General features: G+C 42.6%; 1 protein-coding gene across 1 annotated transcript in view; it reads left to right on the top strand.

The window, feature by feature from the left end:
* Positions 1–12878: 12878 nt before the first annotated feature.
* LOC118419209 overlaps positions 12879–26452 on the top strand; it is a 15066-nt gene continuing 1492 nt past the window's right edge. Inside the window, exons 1-4 of the mRNA XM_035825555.1 lie at positions 12879–13279; positions 14115–14238; positions 23717–24419; positions 25769–26098. Of these exons, the coding sequence (XP_035681448.1) occupies positions 13112–13279; positions 14115–14238; positions 23717–24419; positions 25769–26098 (1325 nt within the window). The 5' untranslated portion in view covers positions 12879–13111. The remainder of the gene's footprint in view (positions 13280–14114; positions 14239–23716; positions 24420–25768; positions 26099–26452) is intronic.

Genomic DNA, 26452 nt, shown 5'->3' with positions numbered 1-26452 from the left:
CACTACTATTAGCCTCAAATACCACAGATTTACCAAATGATGCTCCAGGCTATCATAAGAAACCCAAACCTGAAAGGACATTAAAGTTTAGTCATTTCAAAGTTTGGAATAATGACCATGGGTATTACCTGAACTTTGGAATGAAATTTACCAAACTGTAGGTGGGTGGATTTCATTCAGCTGCTTAAAGAAGAGGTCAAATGTGGTCACAGCGATCTCGCCCCTCCAGCGATCTTGGAGTGGCCTTCGGTCACACCTTGAAATGACCTTCAGGTCTTATTACGTGGTGACCATTAAGTAAAAAAGAAATCACATCAAATGAAAAAAAATGCACTCTAGAGTGAGGATCTTAAAGTTGTGTGATTTCTTATACATTCAAATAGTTTTTCTCCTACTTTTTATATGGACTATTGATTGCTGATTTCCTTTATTGTCATTATGATACTGTTGTAGACTGTTGTGTTGTTACTGTAATAGTGCTGATATTTAGGCGTGTTTTGTGAATATATGTAGTATTTTCTCAATTTGTGGATATACATTAGATCCATTGAATGAATACAGAAGCAGGTCAGTAATAGCCCAAATACACTGTGGAGTAAGGGTGTAAAAGCGTAAAAGTGTGATTTATGAAACACTTACATTGTTTTCTTATATTTTACATGTATTATTGTTTACAATGTAGATTATTTCCTACCATGTTTTATAACAGACACTGGTGTGTGAGCATTGTTGATGTGCTGAAAAAATTGGATTACAGTAGCAAGTTTCAATACTGTACAGCATGGCCCAGTGGCACTTAAAGTTTGCCGAGGGTAATATGTATTTTTTTTGTAGTAGGAATGGATGATAATGGACCAGTGCAAGTTCCTGCATGGAGCAAAGTTTTCAGGAGTCATCTTCCCAGATACAGTGCCTGGTCTTGTTGTTTCTGAATGTCATAGCAGAAGTGATCTCGAGGATAAAAGCAACAAAACTGTTTAGGATCATAGCAATAGAATTTTCCAGAGCCATTGCAGAACCAGAACTGAACTGCTAAGAATCATAGTAACGGACCTGTTTAGGACCATAGCAACAGAACATTTAATTCTATAGTAAAAAAACAACAACAACAAGAAGATGGGAAATTGTTGAATTGAGAAAGCATAAAGCCTTTGGGTGTAAAGATTGCACAACCCACAGGCAGACTTTAAAGAGCATCTGAAAGCAGTACAGAATATACGGCTATAGGCCCAGTCATTACAGTGTACATTAAGGACGGTCAGAAGAATTGAGATTGACATTTGTAGACAAAAGTAACAGATTTTTTTTCATGTATCATTATTGTTATATGATGTAATTTCAGAGGATGCGTGTTATATTAATAAGGGTGTTATGTGAATGAAGACCTTTATTGCACATTTTTGCCACTCCGGGCTTAGTCCAGGTAACAACAAGACACGTTGAAAAGATACAGTTTACAGATACAAGCGTGTACTAAGAGTGCCTCTGGCTAAGTCAATATAAAGGTCAGAAATCCAGGTAACAGGATACGACAAGTATCTGCTATTGTAGTTTGGAATACCTGTAAATCCTTGTTTCATATGGAATTCAGAAAGGCTAGTGGTGCCCTTATGTACAACAGTAATGATTGAACTATCAGTAATTATTAAACTATCAGTAATCATTATTTGTTTGCTTATTTGTTTATTGAACTTTCTAATGATATCAATGGAGGGCGTGACAAAACAGGTGACAGGTCTATGGCGCTTTACAACAATCCCTGAACAGAGTCGGTGCACGTGGGCGCCATATAATCTCCAAGCAGATTCCTCCGTGGGAGTTTAGCCGGCAGAGGAGTAAATTGGCCTCTGCCGGCTAAACTCCTTCCCCGGCTTATGTTACTGTCTTATGCCACGCTTGGTGCAAAACGACAAGGACAAATTAAGACAATATCGACGGAAAATGAAAACAACTGATTTGTATGTGCAAATTACAAAACAAGTCAGTTTAGTGGATTAGTTTATGACGTGTAAAATGATTTCCGTCCTTAGAAGTTCGACTCAAGACGTCAAGCTTGCGATCGTCTTTTCAATTACCAAGTCACGCCTGCTTCCATGCAAAAGGCTTGTAGTCCTTGAATCAGAAGCAAAGGAAGATGATCCGGTCATTGCATCGAAAGATAAGGTGTATAGGACTAATCTCCAAGCAGATCCTACGGTAGCATAAGATAGTATCAAAAGCTACCAGAGGAGTGAAGCCGGCTTAGGAGTGTGTTTCGCTACCGGACAAGCGGTTGAGCAAGTGAAGCAAAATGATCCCTACCTTGATAACACGTCGCGAATTTATCTTCCCATTTTCAAGTACATGCCTGCAAGCTTGTAATATTTCATAAAGGTTAAAAGTCGTTGATTCGGAAATAAAATTAGATACCAGCATTGAGCAGTGATCATGTCACAGAATACCGAGTGCAAGACTTGGGTTTGAAGAGTTGAGACAGAATGATCTCCGTCTTTGCATCTTTGACTCAAGATGTCAAGCGTTCTTGTCCTTTGTTCTTAACCCGCAAGTCTAAGACTAAGTGAGCTTTCTTCTTTCATCTTCTTATCCAATCATTGATCATTGATCATATCACAGGATACGCTTTATCGTACATACAGTTGAGTAAATCAGAAAAGTGATTTTCATATCTTTACAATGTTACCACGTCAGTTTTTCCTTCTAATTCTCATGTCAGTTCTTTATCAACAACAGTTATCTTTCTTCAAAATAATGTATTTGATTTGATTCGGTCATTGAATAGTGATTACATCGCCAATACTGTGTACAAAACACGCAGTTGAGAATGTAAAGCAAAACGATTCCTTTATTCACAGCACATCAACGGTTGTCCTTCATAGCTCATGCCATGCCCAAAGGCGTAAAGCGTATTTGTACTGTTGTAAAGCTTTACAGCCTTAAGTTGTTCAGTCATATTTGTAGGCCTCTTGCTACCTCACGCTGATTTACGTGTGTTAACGTGATCACATCGCAGCATACGGTGCACAAAGTATAAAGCTGATAGTCTTTGGTTTTAGCACCTCAGGGGTTCTTCTTTCCATTTACAAGTCACGCCTCATATCTTGCAACCTTACACAGAGGTTAACAGTTTTTCTTTCAGAAGTACATTTAGACTCAACCGTCCGTAAAAATGATTTCCTGTATGTATGTTCCTCTTTGACTCACTACACCTCCGGAGTTTTATTTTCATTTTCCCAGTCATGCTTGCCCGCTTGTGAGGTCGATCTCATTTCTAAAGGCGCACAGATGTTGCAGTGGATCTTAGCAATAAACCGCCCGCTGGGCCACATGCGTATTTTCCGTTTTATCGACGGGCGACAAAAATGTGATTAAACGTTACGCCGATGGTAAGAAGGAACCACAGTACGGACCAACTCATGCGTCTCGACGCAAGAGGAATGCATTCGCAAATCGTGATCAATGCATTAGTGTGCTCTAATGTCAAGATATATCTAGATGCAAAGAAAATGGCCAAAAATACTATAATGATGTTACGCTGAGGAAAAGCCAAAGTGCGAGCCAACTCAATCGTCTCGACGCAAAGAGGAATGGACCTGGAAATTGTGATCAATGCATTAGTGTACTCTACGTGGAAGTATAAACAAAATATACAAAATACTATTACAATGTTACGGTGAACAAAAACCACAGTATCGAACCAACTCAAGCGTCTCAACGCAAGAAGAATAAACCTGGAAGTCGTGAATATATGAAGATCTAAAGAAAATGTCCAAAAGGACTCACAATGTTCTGCTTTGGCGAAATCCTAGGGGAGACCAATTCAAGCGTCTCGAAGTAAGAAGAATATACCTGCAAGTCGTGATCAATGCATTAGTGTACTCCTCATGACCACATAAAGAACACGGTCTTAAGTTTTGATTACAATGTTACGCTGAGAAGATACCCTTAGTAGTAACCAAATGAAGCGTTTGGGGCGAGAATAGACGTTGAAGTCGTGATATCCACATTTATTCTCTTTGTGGCGATGTGAAAAGGATGCTCCTAGGTTATGATTACGATGATACAAGGAGAAGATACCATAGTGAGAACCAACTCAAGCGTTCCGGCACAAGATTGGACTTGTAACTTCGTGAACAACGCATTCTTGTTCTCCACGGCGATGTGAAGAACATGCTTCTAACGTGTGAACCATCTGAATAGACATTGAAGTCGTGATACGCGATATAAAGATGATGGTCCTAAGTTGTGATTCACGATGTCACGTTGCAAAGAAACTAAAAAAACTGAAGATTGTGATGAGCGCGTTGCTTATACTCCACCAAGCATTCCTAGGGGGGTACGGGGATAGTAGAATTCGGAAAAAAATCGGGAAATTGGCCAGGGGAGTCAGTCCACGCTTGGGTTCATGTTTCCTTCCGGAGACCACTGCCGACCGACTCCGCTGGGAGTCCTCTGGTAACAAAACTCCCCTGGGAAACTATTCTTCCTATAATAGCCAGCATAGTCAGTCTGGTAGAAACTAGCGTTGATGGCGACGTGAAAAATATGGTTGTGATTACATTGCTACACTGATAAGACACCCTGGTACCAACCAACTCAACCAACTCGAGAAAAGACATGGCAGTCCTGCTCAAAAGCACAAATACTCTGTTTTGTATCTTTCTACGTTTTCATATCCCGAAGTCCAGGAATTCGAAGATTAGCTACCTACAAATTATGTACGGTAGCTGATGGGCTGAATAAAGTATCCCATCTCTCGCCATGGTGATCAGTTGACAGGATTGCCGCGCTTTCCGTTATCGATGCGTAACGCGTTATACTCGGGCTGACCAAATACGTTCCGTTCTGCAAGTATGGAAAAATAATGAATGTGGGCTGTAAAACTTTCGGGTTACTTGAGGACATCGTTCGATGTATCAATCACAAAAGTGTCCTTCCTAACAGGCTCAGCGGTATGGAATGTTTTGGCTTATAATCCGCTTTTGCCTGGTTTTGCATCAGTTTCGATTGAACACAGGTTCTCTCAAGTCGCGCGTAGATGTGATATACAACCAGAAAAAATAGAAGAAGTTTATTTGCAAGTTCATGGCCGGAGGCTAATTGCAAGTACATATGGTATAAACATAAGAGATATACATGTGACAATGAACAGTGACTAACATCATTGTGAAAAGAGGCTACTCGATTACTAGTATAGTTTTGGCTATTCCTAAACAAGTTGGGTTTGACTTCTTTTTTGGAGGCAGAGGAAGACGAAAAGCCCTATGAAAGCCCAACCCGTAAAGCCAGCTGAAGAAACTCGAATGTTACCCGTATGAAGAAAGAAACAAACAACCGCTACGCTTTATTGTAAACAGCAAAATTTGAGTTTACTCGAAGTCATCGTTCCCCAAACGTTAAACCATGGGGACGAAGCTTTTGAGACTGAAAAAATCTCAGAAACTGAGCCCATGAGCATGACTTTACACCGCTGACAAGGGATACCCTCCATTATTATCCACCACGGTGATATATGTTTGAACTCTAATTGGGGTAAGGCATTGTGTTTCGGCTACTTGTTTGGCTATTTGTCTGTTACCAGAGAGCTCTAGATAAATTGTTGTATGTCATAACTTCATCTGATGGTTGTAAATCATGACAAAAGACTGCGAAAACAATGGCTTCATACCACCATATATGGAACGTAGGTAGACGCTATGGGACCTTGGAAATCTGAGAGTACAAATTCTATGGACAAAAGGCTTTGTACGATAATTCCCAATCCCTCCAAAACGATTCTGTTGGACAATTTTTCATATGTGTTTAGAAACTGTGGATCGAGTTTTATTTTGCCATTTGTGGGACGACTTTGATAAGGATGACTCTGTTGTTAAACCCACTTAATTCTGGCGAGACGCAGTTCCAGTCATCATCACTGAGGAAAGCAGTAGGAAGGAGAACTACTGAAACTTGGGTTGTGTAAAATACATGAGTTTGGTTAAAAGGTTTGCTAAGTTCCACTTTTGTGTTGGAAATTTAAGTCCAAATTTACTTCAGAATAATTTCTAGCAACACAAATGAACTTTCAAATCATCTATTGATCGATATGCCAACACCTACAGACTCCCAGAGCGTACGTACATGTGCGTCATCGTGACCAACGAAGCCGAGAGTAAACTACCTAGACTGAGTGTTAGTTTGTTCCAAAGATGACTTTGGTGAGGATAAATTCCTTGTTACAACAGTGCACCACCCCTGGCATTGCCGACAGTTCCGTGCACTTCAGTGTTATTTTGACAAAATAAATTTACCTGGTTGCGAGGCAGCGGAAGGTTCTCTTCTATGTGGTTTCATTACTTTATCTCTTGTGATGTGGAGAGTATTTGATGGTGTTGCACGCATGTTGTAATTGGACGCCGTAGGCCAAATAATAAACGATCAAATGTCACTGATCATTGACATCTTTGAGCATCGCAGGATTTTACAGATCATTGATGTCATTGTAGACCATTGTAACACCTTGGGCATTCTTGAAAGATCATAGGAAAACCTTAGAAAACATTGATATCATTATTTACCTTGTAATAGTATTTGGCAGGTCAAGCTGAACTTTATAGAACTTCACTCATTTGTACCTCCAATACGAATATACACTGCAAGAACCCGTTTAGTCACTTCCATGGAAGCAAATCATCCTTTTTTTTCCTCCACAATCCTCCTAAAGGAGGAAGTTCCACACTCAGAGCTTATTTCCTAGAACAACATCGCTATGGAATAAACTTCCAAGGACTTGCTTCCCCATGGGGTACAATCTGAAACTGTTTAAGTCAAGGGTTAACAGACATCTTTCTTCACAATACAGTATTGTAACCCAAAACGTCTGAGTGGCTCCACGAGCCTTTTTTTGCGATGAACTCTAAGTACATGTAAATAATAAAAAAAATATGTTTCCCTACTTCATTCAGCTAGGTAATACACAGCAACATCCCCAACGCATTCAATCCTTTGATTGTAAAACATATCTGTTCCTACATTTTCGGTATTACAGAGAAGCGAAAAGACGTCGAATTTACTTAATTGAATATAATTCCTGTGTTAGGTTGTAATTCTTTTGTTGCGATCTGTACTCAACCCAGTGAGTATATATATTAGGTACAATACTGGTAAATCAAAGGTCTTCATTCATTGATTGATACCATTAAAAGTGATGATAATGATGATGATGATTAAAAGTCATTGAAATTGGACGATTTGGGTGATTATTGATATCATTAACATCATTTAAGGATAATTGAGAGAGCATTGAAAGAGCGCTGAAATATCTGTCAACGTATTTCGTTCAGCTGTCTCGGAACAGCCAAGTATCTGCGTCATACCGACTTTACATATCAGTAAAATGTTAGGCTATGGGTTGTCTTCTCAAAGAGAATCATACTAACCTTACAGTTCTTAAGATTAGATTTTCCCTCTTGTGTGTAGTACACTTGTAAGCATATCGGACTGGATGAAAAGGTACAAATAACAGTCTTCTAAAAGGATTCGGGATGGACACAAGAGGATCAAATTGAATCTAAAAATATGAAAGACGCCTTTGACTCAAACCCCACGAGTCTCTGCCGAGTCTCTTGCCGACAAAAACTAGAAACTTCCCCAAACCCAGGTGCACTTATTACGGAAAAAATTGGACACTTCGTCTTCACTGCTTCCAAAACAGAAGTCGAACACAAAAACTTTAGATTGTAGTTTGCAGCAGCTACACGTGTCACAATTGTATAATGGCATTTCAATATACATTATTTTATTACTGTTTCATGTTGCAATTAGTCTCCGGACAAGAACTTTCAAATAACTCATTTTAAGGTAATTTCCTCCCACGGTACGTGGGATTTTTACTGAATTATAGAGCTTCAAAACGCGAGTAGGCGGCATTTTCTTCGAATGGTCTGTGATCATTCTTAACTTAATATTCTTATTATCGGCTCTAGGAACCTTAATTGGATTCCGCTCAATCACATTTGCAACACCAGGCACTTAATTTTCTCAGGAAAAAAGCCTTATTCGCGCCCCCACCAAATACAGCTTTCATTCGCCGCTTTCATTTCTATCCGATCAAAGGAGAAGGGGTGGAAAGGGCCTGGTGAGAAAAGCTCCGTTTCAAACAGCTCGACATCAAAGAGGCGGGGAAGAGTAACACTTAAACTAAGGAGATCACATTTCCCATCTTCTGCTGGCTGTATCAGTCACGCTCTTGGGCTGAAAACTGATGCTTTATTCATTGTAACCGCAGCGGCGTTCACTGTAAGAAGCACTCGAGCTTCAAATAAAACCTACTCTTCCTCCGGTTCTGAAACAGGCCGCAAATAAGATCAATCAGCATGTTCCAAGTTGCTATCACGACTCAATTGGTACAGTATATGGAAATAAGTTAGGCCAATCACACAACTTTTCCGGCCACGTCCCTTTGGTATCCCCTATAAATGGTGTCATTAAGTTGGTCTGTAATCTTGGCTTATCATTTCATTTTTCTATGTCCATCCTGTCCTACATGTACACATTCGATGCTACCTCAACACGATAATTGCCCCAAATGACTGTAGGTTTAGAACAACTCACACCTGGAAGAACCATAGCCGAAGATACGAACTATCTCACGTGAGTGAAGTGAGGAAAGTGGTGTAAATGCCTTTCCCAAGGGCACAAGATCGGTGACACGGCAGGTTTCGAACACAGGACCTCTTGGGCCTCCTGGGACCGAGAACAACACACTGCCGATTACACCATGCGATATTACGCATCACCTGATAATACATAAGTGATTGATCAGTTTTCTGACTGCATATTTCTGAAATCCCTTATGCTACACGACTAACGGGAAACATGTAGATATACAGTCCAAACGCAGTGCAAGGTAAGAGTACAGACACGACCCCTGTTTGGCAGCCTACATGTATGGAATTAAACGGACATGTACAATCAGGATACAGTTTTCATGCAGATCTCAATACAATACCCACCATGTATAGAGATGAAAAGGTCCTTATTTACATTCGTTTCAATATTTTGATGTTACTGGATGCTACTAAATGGGAAGAAGTACCCTTCGTTATTTCATTGTATATTTGTATATCAACATAGGCCTGTATTCATTTTTCTATACTCTACATTCGTCGAATTGGTAACGTACATCGATTTCAAATCAGGGTATTCACTACTCTCCAAGCAGAGGTTAAGCTCCGGCTATTTTTTTAAACGTTTTTTTTTAGTCGTTTTTATCGGGCTTTCTATTTTGTATTTTACCTTGCTGCGTCAAAACCTTTGGCTGGCGTACTTCAAGAAAAATGACAACACAGAAAACCCGATAAAACGACTAAAGAAACAGCCGGAGCCTAACGTCTGCTTGGAGAGCAGGTATTAACAACCATAGGCTAAATACGTCCCCGGGGTTGTGTACAACAGCGCCCCTACCGGTTTGAATGTGTACTGCGTAAGCAGTTTTCCAATACGTGTATTCATAGCAGTAATTAAGTGCTAGATATTCATGATGTATTCGAAACGTGTTCTGTTGCCTGTAATTTGAATTATGTCTGATTTATTGTTCTTTGCAATGTTATTAAGCTGCATGATAATTGTCATGCCATCTATAACAATTGCCATTGGCAAATTTGCGTAGATTATTAGTATTTTGCCTTGTCGCGTTGGTGGATTATTGCTATTTGTTCTGTAAACAAATCACTATTTGTCCCTTCACGGCGTAATTACCACTTGTCATCTCGTTTGTTTAGTGTTGTTTGTCTTGTTACCGGTCTAACCTACTCTCCAAGCAGGGGCTGGTGGGGAAATCGTGACATTTTCCTTATAATCATATGTCGTATTTTCCTGTTGGTGGGGGTAGCTGGCAGAAAAACTTTAGTCACCAGGCAGACGTGTCACCTAGATAAAAAAGAGAAGAATTTGGCCAAATAGGGACAAATAAAGTTATCATGTGTTTTTAGTCCGGCCTTTTCAGCGTCCGTAATGCTCACTCCTAGGCCAATTAATTCCTACTAGACTTTTATTCCTAACTTTGCCAAATTCCTCTATTACTATTCGGCCAGGCGGGAGTCTGGTAGAGACTAGAAAAAGGTCACGATTTTCCCCATCAACATCTGCTTGGAGAGGGGGACTATTAAGGGTTCAGAGCTTCCATCATGGAAGTTGTTTTCGGTAGCGTTGTTGTTTGTTTGCGGTTGAACACTAAACTCGATAACCTTTAGTGGATTGCTGCAGCACTTTGTGCATTACTAGGTTAGTTGAATGATTAACCAGGGCAGAGAAATCGCGGTAAAGGTAACATTTATGTAGCCAATTGGTGGTCATAGTCTCTACCAGACTCCGGCCTGGATTAATAGAAATGGTGAACTTTGACCAAGTTAGGAACAAAATTCTAGTAGGTGTTAATTGTCCTAGGATTGAACTGACTTGCCGGCCGGATAGACTGCAAAAGACTGACATCCCTTGGCCACTTATTTGTCCCTGTCTGGCCAAATTATTCTCTATATATGACGAGTGAAACCGCAGTAATGGTAAGATTTCGGTAGGCAAATGGTGGTCCTATGGTAGCCAAACTCCCTCGGCACAAAATGCTCCCTATACCCGGCGTAGTTAGCCTGGTACAGAAAAATGTGAAGTGTCGAGGTTTCAGTCGGTAACCCGGATATTATCGGTACCGTTATCGCTGATTAAACATTAATTCGCCTGTAATCTTTAGGAACACCTGGAGAATGGTTACATATAACAAATCTTTATTGACAAGACAAAAGTACAGCGAGTTTCGTAAGGTCTATAACAACTACTTACAGTACAACTAAACAGACATATATGGATTTCTACAGGTATGAATAAATCAACATATTGGGTCTAGCATGTCATATATGTGTCAGACCACAACATGGCAGGCTATGTTAAAAGAAAGGCGCCGACACATTAATATATCCACAGTAGTCAGTACAATGACGGACAGGTTTTATCCAGTAGGTTAATTATTGGCTCGGTTTGATGAACTGCCAAGCGGCTGTCATCCTCACAATAGTCGCACCGCACCGCGGCATCGACCGACCTTTGGAACAACAGACTCTGACGTAAGCAGGGTGATATATGGACACGCCGGGGTACAAAGACAATGACGTGACATGACGTCACAGATGGCAGCGTTTCGTAGAAACTTTCCAGTTGCGTGCAGAATGCACGTTTCCTTTTGTAGAAGCTCTCCATTGTGATTTGCATGAATTCCTTGTCATTCTGGTTATCTGGTTATAGTCTGTCATTCGGTCTACAAGACTATGACTTAAATGTGCAAATATAAACGGCATGGAGCAGATCATTAGAATCAAATACTGTTCAATCTAAGTCCAAGTTCAAGTTTAAATTCAGCGTTCAGAGGTCATCCACACGCGTGTGTTTCAAATAGATTCAGTGTTTTGGCTAGGTCCTAAGATAGAGTATTGTGTCATAATGGGCCAAGTAGGATTAAGAGCTTTCATCTATAAATGTGGACTCCACTGAGCTTCCTATGGACTTATGGGATTTATGGGGATTAGAATTTGGCAAGACAAATATCTGACGAATAATTGGTCATGAGTGTCAGCGAGAGGTAAGCGTAATGCGCGGGGAAATGACACCTCGTGGTGGTCAAATCCCCTGGCAAATAATCTCCCTATAGCCAGTAAAGTGAGTTTGAAAACTAAGACTACTACAAATGTTACAAGAATGCTTAATGGAAAGCCCCTAGTAGGTGTGACGTAGTGCTTGCATAGTTGTGTGGCTCAAGGGCTGTAGGAACAGAGATCGGCATCTCCCTACACACACGAAGGCCTGGGAAGGATTTGAACATTTTAAGACCTCGTACGTCTGCTTGGAGACTGTCAAACGTGCCGCTAGGCAGGAGGGGGGGGGGGTAGTATTGACACAGCAATCAGGGGTATTTACCGAGTCGCGCCGACAACTACCACCTAATGATTGTCATTCAAACCACCCGATCGGCTGGGCTGCAAACATTAGCGCTGCCACCGCAAACAATGAAGGGTCAACTTTTCTTACAAAAGAAGGGTGGAGGAATGGGGGAGTTTTGAACACAACAAAAACGCCCAAGTGTTGTGTGTGAAAATAAAAACAGAGTAAAACTTAAATTCCTTCGCAAGAAACAAAAATCTTTCCTCTCCAGTATTGCAACTGACCGGAACCGACCGGCCGTCACCCGACACCGGTCCACCATGTTTGTCGATTGACACGAAGGTGACACGAAGTACGACCCAATAACACCTAATCCTTGTCACACCTGACGACGCTTTGTTCCGCCAACACCTGGCGCGGAAACACCTGCAAAATCCGCCCCTACACTTCCTCGCGCTTTTCTCTGATTCTCAAGACATTTTTCTTGACATTAGCCCACGATCTGGGCAGATTTTATGGACGATCGTGGGTGACGTCGTCAGGCGATTGTCGCCGTCGCCATAGCAACGGGCGACGCGGTCCGGTTCAATCGTATCGTCAGTGGCGCCGTGTGACCCTGTAGGCGAAGGGCACGGGATATAAAATCACTTCTGCCGGCGTTTGGTCGCCTGAAGACAGGCTACCGGCGCTTCCGAGTGCATGTAGCGTTCGTCCTTCGTCCCAGTTCGGGCAAGACAACTTTTGGGAGTGGTAGATCTAGAGTCGCCGCGGGAAAGTTTATCGGCATGTTGTCGTCTGCATAGAGCGAGCACATACCGGTCCTACAGCCGTAGTACCCGGTGTGAGAGGGAAGTTGGCACTTACTACAGTACAGTCACTCAGTTTCCTGAAGTCGTCGCTTGCTGTGAAACCCTACAGACATTGCCTTAGGTCTTTCTGTTTGTTGTGGACCGTAAAAGAGAAGTTTTGGAGTTCAGAGCTGCCCCGTGAAAGTTTGGAGCCGTGTCGGACACAGTTGCCGAGACCAGGTCGGCCCTACAGTCATAGTACTCACTGTGTGGGCGAGGGGACACCTACTGCAGTTACTTCGTCTAGTTTGCTGAAGACTTCGTTTGCTGTCAAGCACAACAGACGTTACTGATTGTCTTGTCATTTGTTGTGAAAAGTTTTGAGAGTTCAGAGCTACCCCCGAGGAAAGTTTGGAGTCATGTCGGCAACAGTAGGCGAGGAACCAGCCCTCCAGCCTCGGCAGGTCGTGGCGCAGGTGGAGGCCCTAGCGCGGCAGCTGGAGCGGGAGAACGCGCGGATCCAGGCGGCGGGGAGGGCCGGGTTGTCCCGAGGGAAGGTGGCGGGGCTTCTGCAGGAGCTGACCGAGGTGAGAGAGAGAAAGAGAGAGAGGGGAGAGAGAGAGAGAGAGAGAGAAAGAAGGGGAGAGAGAGAGGGAGCGGGAGAGGGAGAGAGAGGGGGGTAGAGAGAGAGAGGGAGGGGGAGAGAGAGAAAGAGAGAAAGAGAGAGAGGAAGAGAGAGGGGGAGAGAGAGAGACAGAGAGAGAAAGAGAGGAGAGAGAGAGAAAGAGAGAGAGAGGAGAGAGAGAGAGGGGGGAGAGAGAGAGACAGGGAGACAGAGAGGGGAGATTGAGGGAGAGAGAAAGGGAGAGAGAAAGGGAGAGAGAGGGAGAGAGAGGAAGAGAGAGAGAGAGAGAGGAGAGGCAGAGGGAGAGAGAGAGAGAAAGAGAGAGAGAGGTAGAGAGAGAGAAAGAGAGAGAGAGAAATAGAGAGGGAGGGAGAATGAGAGAGAGAATGAGATAGAGAGAGAAAGAGAGAGAGGGGGAGAGGGAAAGAGAGAGAGAGGGAGAGAGAGAGAAAGAGAGAGACAGAGAGAGACAGAGAGAGGGAAAAAGAGAGAGAGGGAAAAGAGTGACAGACAGAGAGAGAGAGAAAGAGAGAGGGAGAGGGAGGAAGGGAGAGAGAGAGAGAGGAGACACACAGAGAGAGAGAGGGGGAGAGAGAGAGAGAGACAGAGAGAGAGAGAGAAAGAAAACTGGTTTATCTAAACACATTATAATGTCAAGTACAATATGGTAGCCCGAATAATTATAAATTGCCTTGTACAAAAGAGACTGTTGCTTAAGAGTCTAATGGAATAACCTGCCTAAGTATATTAATCTAGTAATAATCATCACAATTCCCACTAACCTGTACAATTTCCAGGTGCTGGAGGAGTGCGCGCGGGAGAGCGGGCAGCTGGTGGCCCGGATCCGGCACGTACGGGGCGTGCTGTCCGGTACCAGGGACGGGCTCAGGCTGGCGGGCGGCAGGGACAGGTGTGCGAAAGGTGAGGCAGGTGTGCTAAAGGTGAGACAGGTGTGCTAAAGGTGAGACAGGTGTTCTATAGGGGTTCTACAGTTGATACTGGTCTGCTTAAGGTGAGACAGGTGTTCTGTAGGTGAGACTGGTGTGCGAAAGATAAGGCAGGTGTTCTATGGTTGATACAGGTGTACGTAAGGTGAGACAGGTGTTATATAGGTGAGACAGGTGTGCTATAGGTGAGGCAGATGTTCTTTAGGCGATACAGGTGTTCTGTGGTTGATACAGGTGTGCGAAAGTTGAGGCAGGTGTTCTGTAAATGAGACAGGTGTGCGAAAGATGAGGCAGGTGTTCTGTAGGTGAGATACGTGTTCTATAGGTGAGACAGGTGTTCTATAGCTGGTCCAGATGTGCTAAAGGTAGAGAGTGACAGGAGGGAGTGGGGCGCTTAAGGTGAGGTAGGGACATGTGTGCTAAGTTAAGGCTAGGATGTCATTGTAGACTGTTCTATCCTCTACACCTTTACACATGTGTGCTAAAGAAGAGACTTTATCTCTATTCATAAGATCACGGTAAAACTCAGACATATTCTTTACCTTAGATACTTCCTTGTTTTGGGATTCACTAACCCAATAACCCAATATTCGTCATTAAAAGACGTCCTTCATCGGCAAATACCTGGTGTCTTTAAGACAATAGACAGGTGTTGTATAGGTGTGGATATGATGCCATTCTAGATTTCTCACACCTTAACATATGACACGTGCTTCAAAAGTGAGATGACATTGGTATTTCATAAATCTCTAACGTTTCCAACCAAACGTGTTCTAGCAAGTTATTTTTTTTTCAATTAGGAAGTGCACCTAGGGCTTCATAACACAAAAACCAGGAAGTGAAACTATCCTTTCAGGTACTATAATCCCATATAGTACTAAGCGTATAGGGATGAACATTTTTATTTACATGTATACATTATGAATAGCACGCTGTGGCAATATTGTCTGTACCCAAAAATGCTGGGTCTTTTCCCCTGGCGTTTTCTGCATGCCCGTCGTGTGTACAGTACATGTGGTCTGTTTGTTGGTGGTTCATGACTACGCCTTAAAGTCTACCTTAAGACGGCGGCCAGGTGTTTCTACAAGACGGAAATATGTTCACAAGTCACGGAACACGGGAACAGAAAGACATGGAAGTACAAACGGTAACAACAAACTTTGTTTCCCGTTTAATTAAAACCAGTTGAAGACAGAGGTTTACCTGTCTAGCACAGGTGAATCCAGGTGAGACCAAACACGGGGTGACAGATATACAGTCGCGCTGGGAGTTATCAGACTAAGGAAACTATTAACGACCGGCTTACCTGGTGCTACTGTTCTACAGGTAGTCAGGCAGATAATACGTCCCACCATATCAGTCAAAGCTAGATAAAGAAATCAAAATCCTCCCCCACCTTTGGTATGTATAGGGACGGTGCCCATCTCCGTTTCCATAGCCCTTGGGCCCCACAGTCTACTACAGCAGGGGACTAGTAGTACCCTGGTCAAGTGCTGAGTGCCAAAAAGAGATAGAAAGTAGTTTGTAGACCAAAGTTAATTTTTCCCGTTCTTAATAAAATCGGCTGAGCGATATCTCAGATTGTAAATCAACTTAGAATGCTGTGTTACCGAAAAGAGTAGCGGTGACCCAGTGTGCTTAGTGGCCAAATTAAGGGGGGCATTACTATTCTATATATAAGTAGAGGTTGTTGGGGAAAAAAGCACCCTTTTCCTTGAAAGTCGTCATCTTGGTGGGGAGGCTGATCGAAAAGACGGCATAAACGAAAAAGGTTACAATCTTCCCCACCAACCTCTGCTTGGACAGTAGGACTTTACAGGCTTATGCCTTCTCGATGACCGACGACCAATCCCTACAGTAAATCCCCATGGAAATGCAGGCAAGAATGCACAGGGATTAGCAATCATGCTTATTGATTGTACCCTATAGCCACTCTAACGTATACAGACGCAGATTAAGTTCTCAACTTCTTACAGGACAGAGGCGTGTTTTGTGCTGTGGGACATACCAGGGGATTAGAGTGGATTATGTCGGGACCCTAAATCCTAATCATGATCCGCTAACTTTTCACAAACGGGAAATTACCACTTCACAGGACAAATAGCGCTTAGTCTCTACCAGACTGACAATACGCTGGATGTTTTAGGGAGAATAATTTGCCAGGGGTCAGTTTTGCTACCAGAGGAGTTGGTAGGCCGCTCCGGAGGGGGGACATGAACCTTAGCGTCGAATGACCCCTTGGCCAATTTCCCATTTTTTGATCCCCCAATACGTACCCACGTAGGAAGGACTGATGGAGGCTAAACTAGCGCCATCATTTAGAGGTACCTGTGTTATTATGTAATAAAAGTTGAGTGAGTGAGATGTAAGAATGGGGGGTGGGGGATCTACACATGGATGCAAACCTTTATTGGTTTCCCATGATTAGAAAATGAGTAGCTGCAGGCAACAAATCATTTTATTGAACCTAAGTCATACAGTTTCTGTTATCTGTACCTTTGATCTTCGAATGGGGTATTGCTAAAACGTGCCCAAATAACTGCAATAGGCGTAGAGCATTTTCAGTGTTCGCAAGAACCCCCGACCCCTTGTACCGTAGCATACGTTTGGGTTGCATATCTGAGATAACAACGCATAAACCTACCCATTAATAACATAGACGTGCTTTTAACAGACGTAAACCTGCTTATTAATAACAACGTCGCGCTAAAAATGTAAACCTGTCCATTAGTAACGCTAGCGAGCTGTCCACCTGCCCGACCTGTACCACAAACACCGGTCACGCCACGAGTTTGTTATTACGTCTGTCAGGCTAACAGGTAAAAACATGTTTTCGGTTCTGCCTTTGTGTCTGTGTTTAGAAAAACAACATAATTCAAGGAGGTATCGATATGTTTCATTATTCGTAGGAGGCTTCTAGAAATGATTTTGGACACCGTAGTGATTTCCTTTGGTACTGCAGCTAGTATTATCTTACATGTATGTCTCATTCTGTACATGCTACGTATAATATGCAGGATAAGATTTTGGTTAAAAGATCTGTTCCATCGCTGTGTGGTTGTGTTTAGAAAAACAACATAATTCAAGGAGGTATCGATATGTTTTCATGTTTTCTTTGGTTCGTAGGAAGCTTTTAGGGTTAGAAAGAATTAATTTTGGACGCACTAGTGGCTTTCTTTGGTACTGCAGCTAGTTGTATCTTTTATTCTGTGACTGTGAATGCTACGTTTGCGGTCTCAGATGTTGGCCGTTTGGTTATAACATCTGTCAGTCTAGCAGGTACAAAACATGTTTTTGGTTTAGTCGCCGTGTTTTTGTAAAGAAAAAAAACAACACGGAGGTATCGATATGTTTTCATGGTATCTTTGGTTCGTATGGAGCTTTTAGCATCATGAAGAAAGAATTGGTTTTGGGTTGGTACTGCAGCTAGCTGTATCTTTTTTTTTGAGCATGCTACGTTTGCGGGCTCAGATATGGGCCGTTTGGTTGTAGGGTCTGTCCCACTACGGGTTAAGTTCACCCCTTTTCTTCCCTTGCACTATTAGCTTTGTTTCCCACGACCTAATTTATAGCCAGACTTTGACAGAAGCTCTTTCTTCTGCGCCAACACGTATTGAATACAACCCACACTGGTGACACACTCAGCCAAGGGTTTGTATCAACCTCGTCTCTAAAAGGGAACACAGGGGAAAACAAAACCCACAGACCGAACGAGAGAATAATGACACGGAACAACGCAAAATAAATAGTGGCGCAAGAGTCCATTAAAGCATACATTCAACTTTAAGTGCACCATACAAAACGACGTCCTAACATGTCTTGTTTAAAGGGGAAAGGAGTACCAATGGTCACATGTGTGGTTTTATGAAAGTTTATTTGCAAGTAGATGATAGAAACATAGGGAACATACATGTGACAATGGATAGCGATAAATATTATTGTAAAAGGAAACGCCTCGAATACTAGTGTTGGCTATTTCTAAACAGGTCGGGTTTGACATCTTTTTATGACAAACCATGTACTGTATTTGACCACTGTCTTCTATTCTTCGGTCCGCTTATTGCTTAACCCTATTCAGACCGGGCTTTTTTGGTCATCCCTGGACCGGGGGGGGGGCTTTTGAGGCCCTCCACTTTGAAGCCCTATAACTCTAAAACGACGTGCCGTAAGGCCACCAAAATTTTAGGACATCATATCGACATAATATCTGACAAGTGTTTGACGTTTGACGTTACGTTGACGTAAGATGACGTAATTATGACGTCATCAATTTGATTATATTGGCCGGACCCATGAAAAAAGGGTATTCTCAGAAAACTTCAAGTTATTCTACAAAAATGTAATAACAAGTGCAGATAACAGAATAATAATGTTTATTACGACTTGCGTTGCCAATAGCAACATCAATGACGTCAAAATGACGTCATAAAATGACGTCATGCACATCTAAGATACCAGTTGGGCTCCGCCATATTATATCCACTACCTTGAATTTTCAAAAATACTTTTTTTGCAACAAACAATCACAAAGGGCAATGGAAATAGACTCAATTCATTCATTTAGATGGTTTTTGATGAAAAAATACCAGGTAGTTATAAATTTTAAGGGATAATTAGCTCGTTATTCTTGATCTGACCATACGGTCCGCCATCTTGGATTTTGGGCTGATGACGTCATCAAATTAGCATAATTTATGCATATATAATTATGAAAGATATGCTAGATAATATAAGATTTTATTTATGTAACAAAATAGCAGTAATATAGCAAATAAATGTGAAAAATACATTGTTAGAACCAAAAATAGTGATTTTTGGCAAAACAGCCTGTCAACAAACGGTTGCCATGGCAACACGGAAAAATGGAAAATTTGTCAAACTTCGTGAAGTTGTTACCAACAATATTTTAGGAAAACTCACCAAATTTGGTGGGTCTAGCGTAAGCCGTTCTGGCGTTATAGGACATCAAAGTTAGCGCGGGCCTCAAAAGCCCCCCCCCCGGTCTGAATAGGGTTAAAACTGCTCGTATAGGGTATAGTCTTTTACAAGTTCAAGGCCTAAAAACGCTATTGACACAAGACTAACGATACCTAACAGGTGAAAGCGTGCCAAAGGTACACCGGTAAGAAAACAGGTGACTGTGCCCAGGTAAGAAAACACCGCCGACGGATTGCATTCTCCGGGCGAGGCAGCTCACGTGAAACCCTTCAGGACCTTTCAGCAGAGACAACAATATCTGATTAAACAGAGCGTGATTTCTCCCGCTATAAATAGTCCCACACGGTCATACGACACCCCATAATCTTTGCCGTCACGTAGACTATATACCATACTACATTTTTGCTTACTGGAAACAGTCTGTACAAACTGGCCAAACAGAATAACATCCCAGAGGAGTTAACATGCCTTAGACGAAAGTTTGAACCAAATGTCGCCCTTACTGCGTTCCAAGCCCCCTTGGCCAAAACTTCGCCCTTTTGGGGGATTTAACTATCCATAACCCCATAGGAAGGCCCTATAGAAGCTTTAGTCAGACCCACCAGTGTTAGCCCTACTTGTTCTGGTCCAGATTGGATGTCGACACTTGAGACGAGGACATTCATGTTCGCCTTTCCGTTCCTTTCATCTCCGCCCCGCGGATACACTAACTAGTCTGATACTCTTTTGTCGGGCTTGTTCTGATCAGGTAGTTTGGAATGCTGTTAAAAGGTGAATGAGTTGTTGGTGTAGGCGGGGAGGGGGAGGCGGGGAGGGGGAGGGGGGGGGGGGGTATTGGACATTGACTTGTCTCGCAGATCAGGAACTAAGAATGATACAATCTTGTATATATCATGAATAAGAGGTGGCCGGATGTCCCAACTACGCAGGGTAAAAAGTCAAAATCTCTTTATTGATACACATGCTTGAAAACAGTCACCCAAAATTAAGAGAGAAGCAAAGCTGAAGAGGCCTTTGGGCAGGTGCGTCGGTGGGGGTGGGGGGTGCTGGGTTGGGTGAGTAGGGGACAATTGATTGTCACATTTGTTACACAGACCGGAAACACAGTCAGTCTCGTAGGCCCTGTACAAACCATGACAAATATGGCAAAACATTCAAACGTCATTACAGGTACACTTGTTAAAACAGTCACCAAGAATTGATTAACGTATAGAAACAATAGCTCTCTACCTCCCAAACTTTGGTCATAGCATGTCCATAATATGAAGTTATGTTGCCAATACTAAAGCTAAAAAAAAATGTTCGAGGGGACCAACACATCGAGCACGTTAAAGAACCTACCGCACTCATAACAAAAAGTATGGTCTTTTCCAAAAGAAAGTGGATCAAACTTGGTTGTAAGTTGGTTCTTATCGGCTTGTGCTAAACGTTCAAAACAGGTGTGTTACACCTTAAGGTGGCTTGTTTACCTGTTATGCGTTACAAACAAAGGTGCACCTGCGGGACAAGGTGTTTCCGTCTCACAAGGACACGACAAGGCCTCTTAAAGAAACCCCACTAAAGACGTCTTTGTGTGCTCGTGATTGGGTTAGTGCCATTTGAAGGGTCACTCGTTCCGTTTGTTAAGTGATTCCCCTTTCCTTCTCCGCGGTTTCCATCGATTCGCACGATCTGCACACAAATGATGCACCGTTTGAAGGGTCTGTGGAACTCGGCAGAAGAAGGAAGTGGGAGCTAAAGCCTTCTTGTTTCCCTCTTTACGCAAGAATTGGAAGAATTTCATTCCGCCATGGCCACCCACAGGAACTAATTTTTTTAGATGAGACGCAAAAACAATAGAAGTGATGTGTTGACGGTGTAATACAAAGGATGTACATTTTCGAGGGTCAAGCGTCAAAGTCAAGTTCTGCATGTAAAAAAAATCAAGAAAACAAGGGGTGACTCCGGGTGCCTGATTGAAAACGCGAGCAACGGGCAGGCCTCATTGTACAACTAGTTGTTGAAAAAGCGTCATGAGTTTCTGTCCGCCGTTTCCATTGATTGGCACGGTCTGTACACAAATGATGCACCGTTTGAAGGGTCTGTAGAACTCGGCAGAAGAAGGAAGTGGGAGCTAAAGCTTGCTTGTTTCCCTCTTTACGCAAGAATTGGAAGAATTCCTTCCGCCACCCACAGGAACTAGATGAGATGTACAAACAATAGAGGAATGTGTTGGCGGTGAAATACAAAAGCATGTAGCTTTTCGAGGGTCAAGCGTCAAAGATCTGCACGTGAAAAAACTTCTCAAGAAGACAAAGGGTGACTGGTTAAAAATGTGAGACATGGACTGACCGCATTGTACCGTATTGAAAATTGTCATGCTGAGACTAAAGTAAGTCTTTAAAAGAATTATTGTACTTAAAAATTTTAATTTAGAATTTAGCAGAAGGATGTTGGACATAGAAGACTGTTAGCCTCAATATCGTCAAATCTCTTCACATAAAAAAAAACTCGGTACACTTATAGTCTGAGAGCAAGTGGGGAAGACTGTCAAACACTACTAAAGAACTACTTAGGTTTGTCCTCAGTCTGGAGTCAGCCGCTTACTTTCTACTTCAAGGCTTGGCAGAACTCTTTCTTTAGCTAGTAGAGCCATGCGGTAGCCCCCACGACTCAAAACTTCTTCCTTTTTTTGAAATTTTAAGTAAAACAAAGAGACCAAACTCAGACTGATCATGACGCCCTTTTCAATAGCTTGTTGTACACTGCGGCCTGTTCATGGGTTGCATTTCGACCAGGCCCCCGAAGTCACCCTTTTTTTTATTCATAAACATTGACGCTTAAGGCTAAAGGCTAAATGCAAGCCTGCTTGTTTTCAACTTTACGCCAGAGCGGTAGGAATTTCTACCGCCGCTACAGAGGTCAGATGTACAAACAGCAGAAGGCTGTGCAGTCGGTGGTGTTAGCTTTGGTGGTTCTGGTCTGGTTGTTGTCGTGGCGTCGAGTGGTCAGTTTCTGTCAAACAGGTGTCGTTCGGACAGGGCAGCGGCAACAACGCATTTTTGATCTCTCTGATAATGGACGGGCAAGGTACGTGATCGTGACACACACATTAGCTTTAATAGGTTGTTCTGGTCAGTTGTGTCGTCGAGTGGTCATTTTCTATCAAACAAGTGTCGCTTGGTCAGGGTCAGGGAAGCTGTAACAGCGCATTTTTCATCTCTCTGCCACCAAATGATGGACGGGGAAGGTACGTGATCTACACGATACCTTTCCGCTGTTGCACATAGATCACCTCCGTAAGCCTTTGTCAACTCCGACACGTCCCACGACTCGGTGTGACAAATGTCGTCTGACACCATGGCAACGGGCCCGGCCGCGCGGCCATGTTTGTCCGCCGCGTCATCACAGCCTTTCAGGACTCATTTCAGCTGATCAAAATCCAAACGTAAACAGCTCAGCAAAGCCTTTCTTCAAATAGTAACCAGCGTTTAAGGGCCCGGGCGCTTGTTTGGGATATTTGTAGCGATAGGCGCTCACTCTGCAAAGCTACGAGATGAAAATACCTGTACGCTAATCCATTCAGACTCATTAGTGCAGCTTCAAGGCAGCTAATGTTTGTGCAAGACATTCACATGGCGCGCGGAGCAATGCCTACCGCTGTGGGTGAATACAGCGAGGCCGTTAGCGCGAAGGGCAGAGAGAAAGGGTTTGCCGTTAAGGTGCTTTGAGCGTCTGTGAACCTGAAAGTCGGGTCAGGGTCTCTGTAAAGTCACCAACCGACTTGGCACGGAAACCTCGCGCGTACGGGACAAAAAAAAAGCCTCTATAGCTACACCGCGACAACACGACAGGAACGTCTGACTATGTTGCAAAAAAAGAGAACTGTGGCAACACGCCTGACAATGTTGCAAAACAAAGACCTGTGACAACAAGAACGAACGTCAATTTAGCCAAAAGAAGAGGCCTTCGTTAAGTAGCTATAGGCACTGTCAGAAGTTTAAATGTTGCGACATGTGTGATAGACAGTTGAGTTAAAGATACAACGATATGCTGTCTACAACCTGTAGCTATCTCTGATCACGCGACTTGACATTGAGCCAATAAGTGGAACAAGTTTACAGTAAAGCAACTGAAGTTTAAGATTCTTCCACAGGTTATTCTCTAGACCACCCACAGTGTTGGAACTTGCTCTAGTTTTCCCCCGCCTGGCAGTAACAACCTATAGGTGTTACGGGTTATGCATTATGTATTGACTACTATCTGATGTTTGAAGGAGTCACAGAGAATGATTCGATCGAGAGCAATAGTTTTGAGTATTTCATATCAAATTCGTAGATTTGTGCTAACCTGCTATTGATTTGTTTATGTTGATCTGCTCATACACTTGAACGAAGTTTAAAGCCTTCGAATCCGCTTGTTTGTTTAGTGAAAGACTAAATATAAACAGCAAGAATAACGTAAGTTACCTTATCAAGCTAATTGTGGATGTCAATTAACTCAAACTCAAATTCTCCGTTTTTTCTTTGTTTTAGAACACCATGGAAAGGACGATACTAAAGAGGCCTCCGTCGGAGATCTCCGGAAAAGCGTCGACGAGGCGATGACGGTGGCGGAAAAGGCCGAAGGCACGGTCGCCGATGTTGCTCGGGAGGCGACGGCAGCCATCTTGGAAGACGCGCAAGAATTGAACCATCTCGAGTGTATCGAAGATGAACCTGAGAAACCTGAAGACATGAAAGCCACGGAGGAAAAGGACAAAGAGGAATCTGTTTCTGAATCTTCAAATTCAAATTCAGACGAAGTCGCTAACAATCATTCGGAAAACATTCTTGTTGACAAACCATTGGAAACAGAGGAAAAAGTAGCCGATAATGAGAAAGAATCGGAAAAAGACAAAGTAAAAGAAGTTCGACCAGATGAGAAATCTGTCCAAGAAACGGAAAAGAAAGACGCTGATAAGAAAGACGGTGATAGTAAAGACAATGACAGTAAAGAAAAGACTGATAACAAATCTACTTTGGTAGAAATCGATACAAAACACTCAACAGAAAAGAAAACTGCAACAACAAGCGAAGACAGACCGCCGGCAACGACAAAGACGAAAACACCTTCTACGGCCGAAAAGAAAAAGAGCAGCCGTGAACGGGAAGAAATTAACCTTAACAAACCCCCAGAAGAGGACGACGATGTGGATCAAATTGCACCGGCCAACCCTGGTATCTGGAGCACATTCCCGTGAGTCCTCTTCTTTGAATTCTCAGTTGTAACTTAAAATTAGAATAGATTCAATACATAAATCGTTAAACAGATGTATGTGAAAGGTTAGTTTTGTACGCAGGTAAAAGTTATCGAAGTAGCGCCAAAAGTTCTGGGCATAACATACACTCTCTGTCGGTTTGCCCTTTTAGCAGTGTCAAAGTTAGGTTTGTTTGTTTGTTTGAACCTTTATTTATTCATGAGAAGCTCAAATCGGCCAGCAGGCCGCTTTTCATTGAAGTCATGAGGGAGGTCAAGGTCAGATAAAATATAGATTAGATAGATAGATATAGATTAAATTGAGTAAAAGGTTTAAACTCGTTCTGAACTTTACGTGCTTCTGTAGTGTTCTGATCGCCAGAAACTTTCCTTCTTGCACTGGACGCCTTAAGCTTGTACCAAAATCCCTTATCTGTAGAACGTAATTCTGGAGCAGTTTTATTAGTTGGTCGTAAGTATTCCACCAGTGTCCTCGAACGACCTTTCCCCCTCCGAAACTTGCACATAAGCTTATTTCAAGGACGGTGGGTTTGAATGGGCTCATCCCCAGTCTGAATGGGGGATTTTGAAACATTGTGGATGTAGTCATACCCTTGGGGGCTTCCGGCTTCCAGGCGAATGCTATGATTACATCTTTACAAAGCGAAGATGAGCCATGTGAAAACCAAGATCATCAACCTGGAAGACATTTGTTACCTCGTCTTTGCAGTTCATCCTAGGTTAATCGAATCGATTGAGAAGCAGAGGGTTTAAACGACTCCCAGGCTATCTTTTGAGTGCGATTTTGAAAGAACGTAACGCAGTGAACGGTTCATCGGAAATCGTGCATCTTTTGACATGCAATGAATCGGTCAATGATTGTATGGATTTCTTCAAATCTGGCTCTTTATGCTAAAGTTGCAAAGAAATTCGCCAAGATATTCATCATTTCACTTCTGTTCTCTCATCCTTCTCGACCAATTTCATTTTGGTTTTTACTTCGATTGACTTTCGAGTCTCGTTTTGTGGTGACCTCTAGTAGATGATAAAAAATGAAGTTTGAATGTCAAACTATTATCATCTAAGAACTTTTCCTCCTTGATACTATTAACAAAACGCCAGTACATTTCCAAAATTGGCTCCTAGGGGGTTAGAATCTAGAACACTTTTTCCTGCTGTCGAAAGCAATCTGCCACCCAGAAATGAAGACCATAACATGTCGAGGAGAGAATTTCCCAACTGATTATGCCAAATCAGTCTATCTATTTTGCCTTCATTTGTTTACATTTCTGTCTAAGCTACCAGTATGTCAAAAATTATGAAAATGCTTTTTTTGCCTATCGCTACAGGTGCGATGCCCAAAACGATGATGGCCAATCAGAACTCGCCTGTCTCATCAAGGTCGACATCCAGGCGGTCACCAGCTTCCCAGTCACGTGCCAAATAACCAATCACCTGGCGCCGTCCGCGCTTGCGCACAACGAGGAGCTGGTCAGTCACGTGGTCCAACTGTCGCCTGCGGGGCTGAAACTCCCGGTGCCCGCGGTCGTCTCGCTGCCCTACACATGGTCTCGCCATGTCTCGCGAGAACTGGCCGTAAAGAAGACCACCGACGGCGAGAACTGGAAAGAGGTACCACTGAAGGGAACGGATGTCGTGTACAAAGACAGAAAGGTGAGGTTAGACTCAGTTTGTTCCCACAAGGTTCTTAACCTCCTTGGTTTACATTTGTATAATACTACAGTAAAAGACAGTACAGTCTTCAATGAAAAGTTCCTTCTAAGCTTTCTTAGATGACTACACACTGAGATGCAAACTTCAAGGAAATGTTATTGACCTCTTTGTCGAATTCAATTCAAATCAAAGAGATTGAAATGTCAACAAGCTTAAGTTTGTCATTGCCTGATTTGATTCAATGTTAGCTACTACTAGTGTTGTACATGTGTCTATGACTATATTCTATGCGACTAATAATGGGAACTATATACAGTCTTTATAGACATTCTCTCTTCACGTCTTTATGACATTAACAT

The sequence above is a fragment of the Branchiostoma floridae genome, chromosome 7 (assembly GCF_000003815.2).
Source record: "Branchiostoma floridae strain S238N-H82 chromosome 7, Bfl_VNyyK, whole genome shotgun sequence".
Lineage (NCBI taxonomy): Eukaryota > Metazoa > Chordata > Leptocardii > Amphioxiformes > Branchiostomatidae > Branchiostoma > Branchiostoma floridae.
The sequence above is the reverse complement of the archived record's forward strand: the minus strand, read 5'-3'. Positions and strand labels throughout refer to the sequence as shown.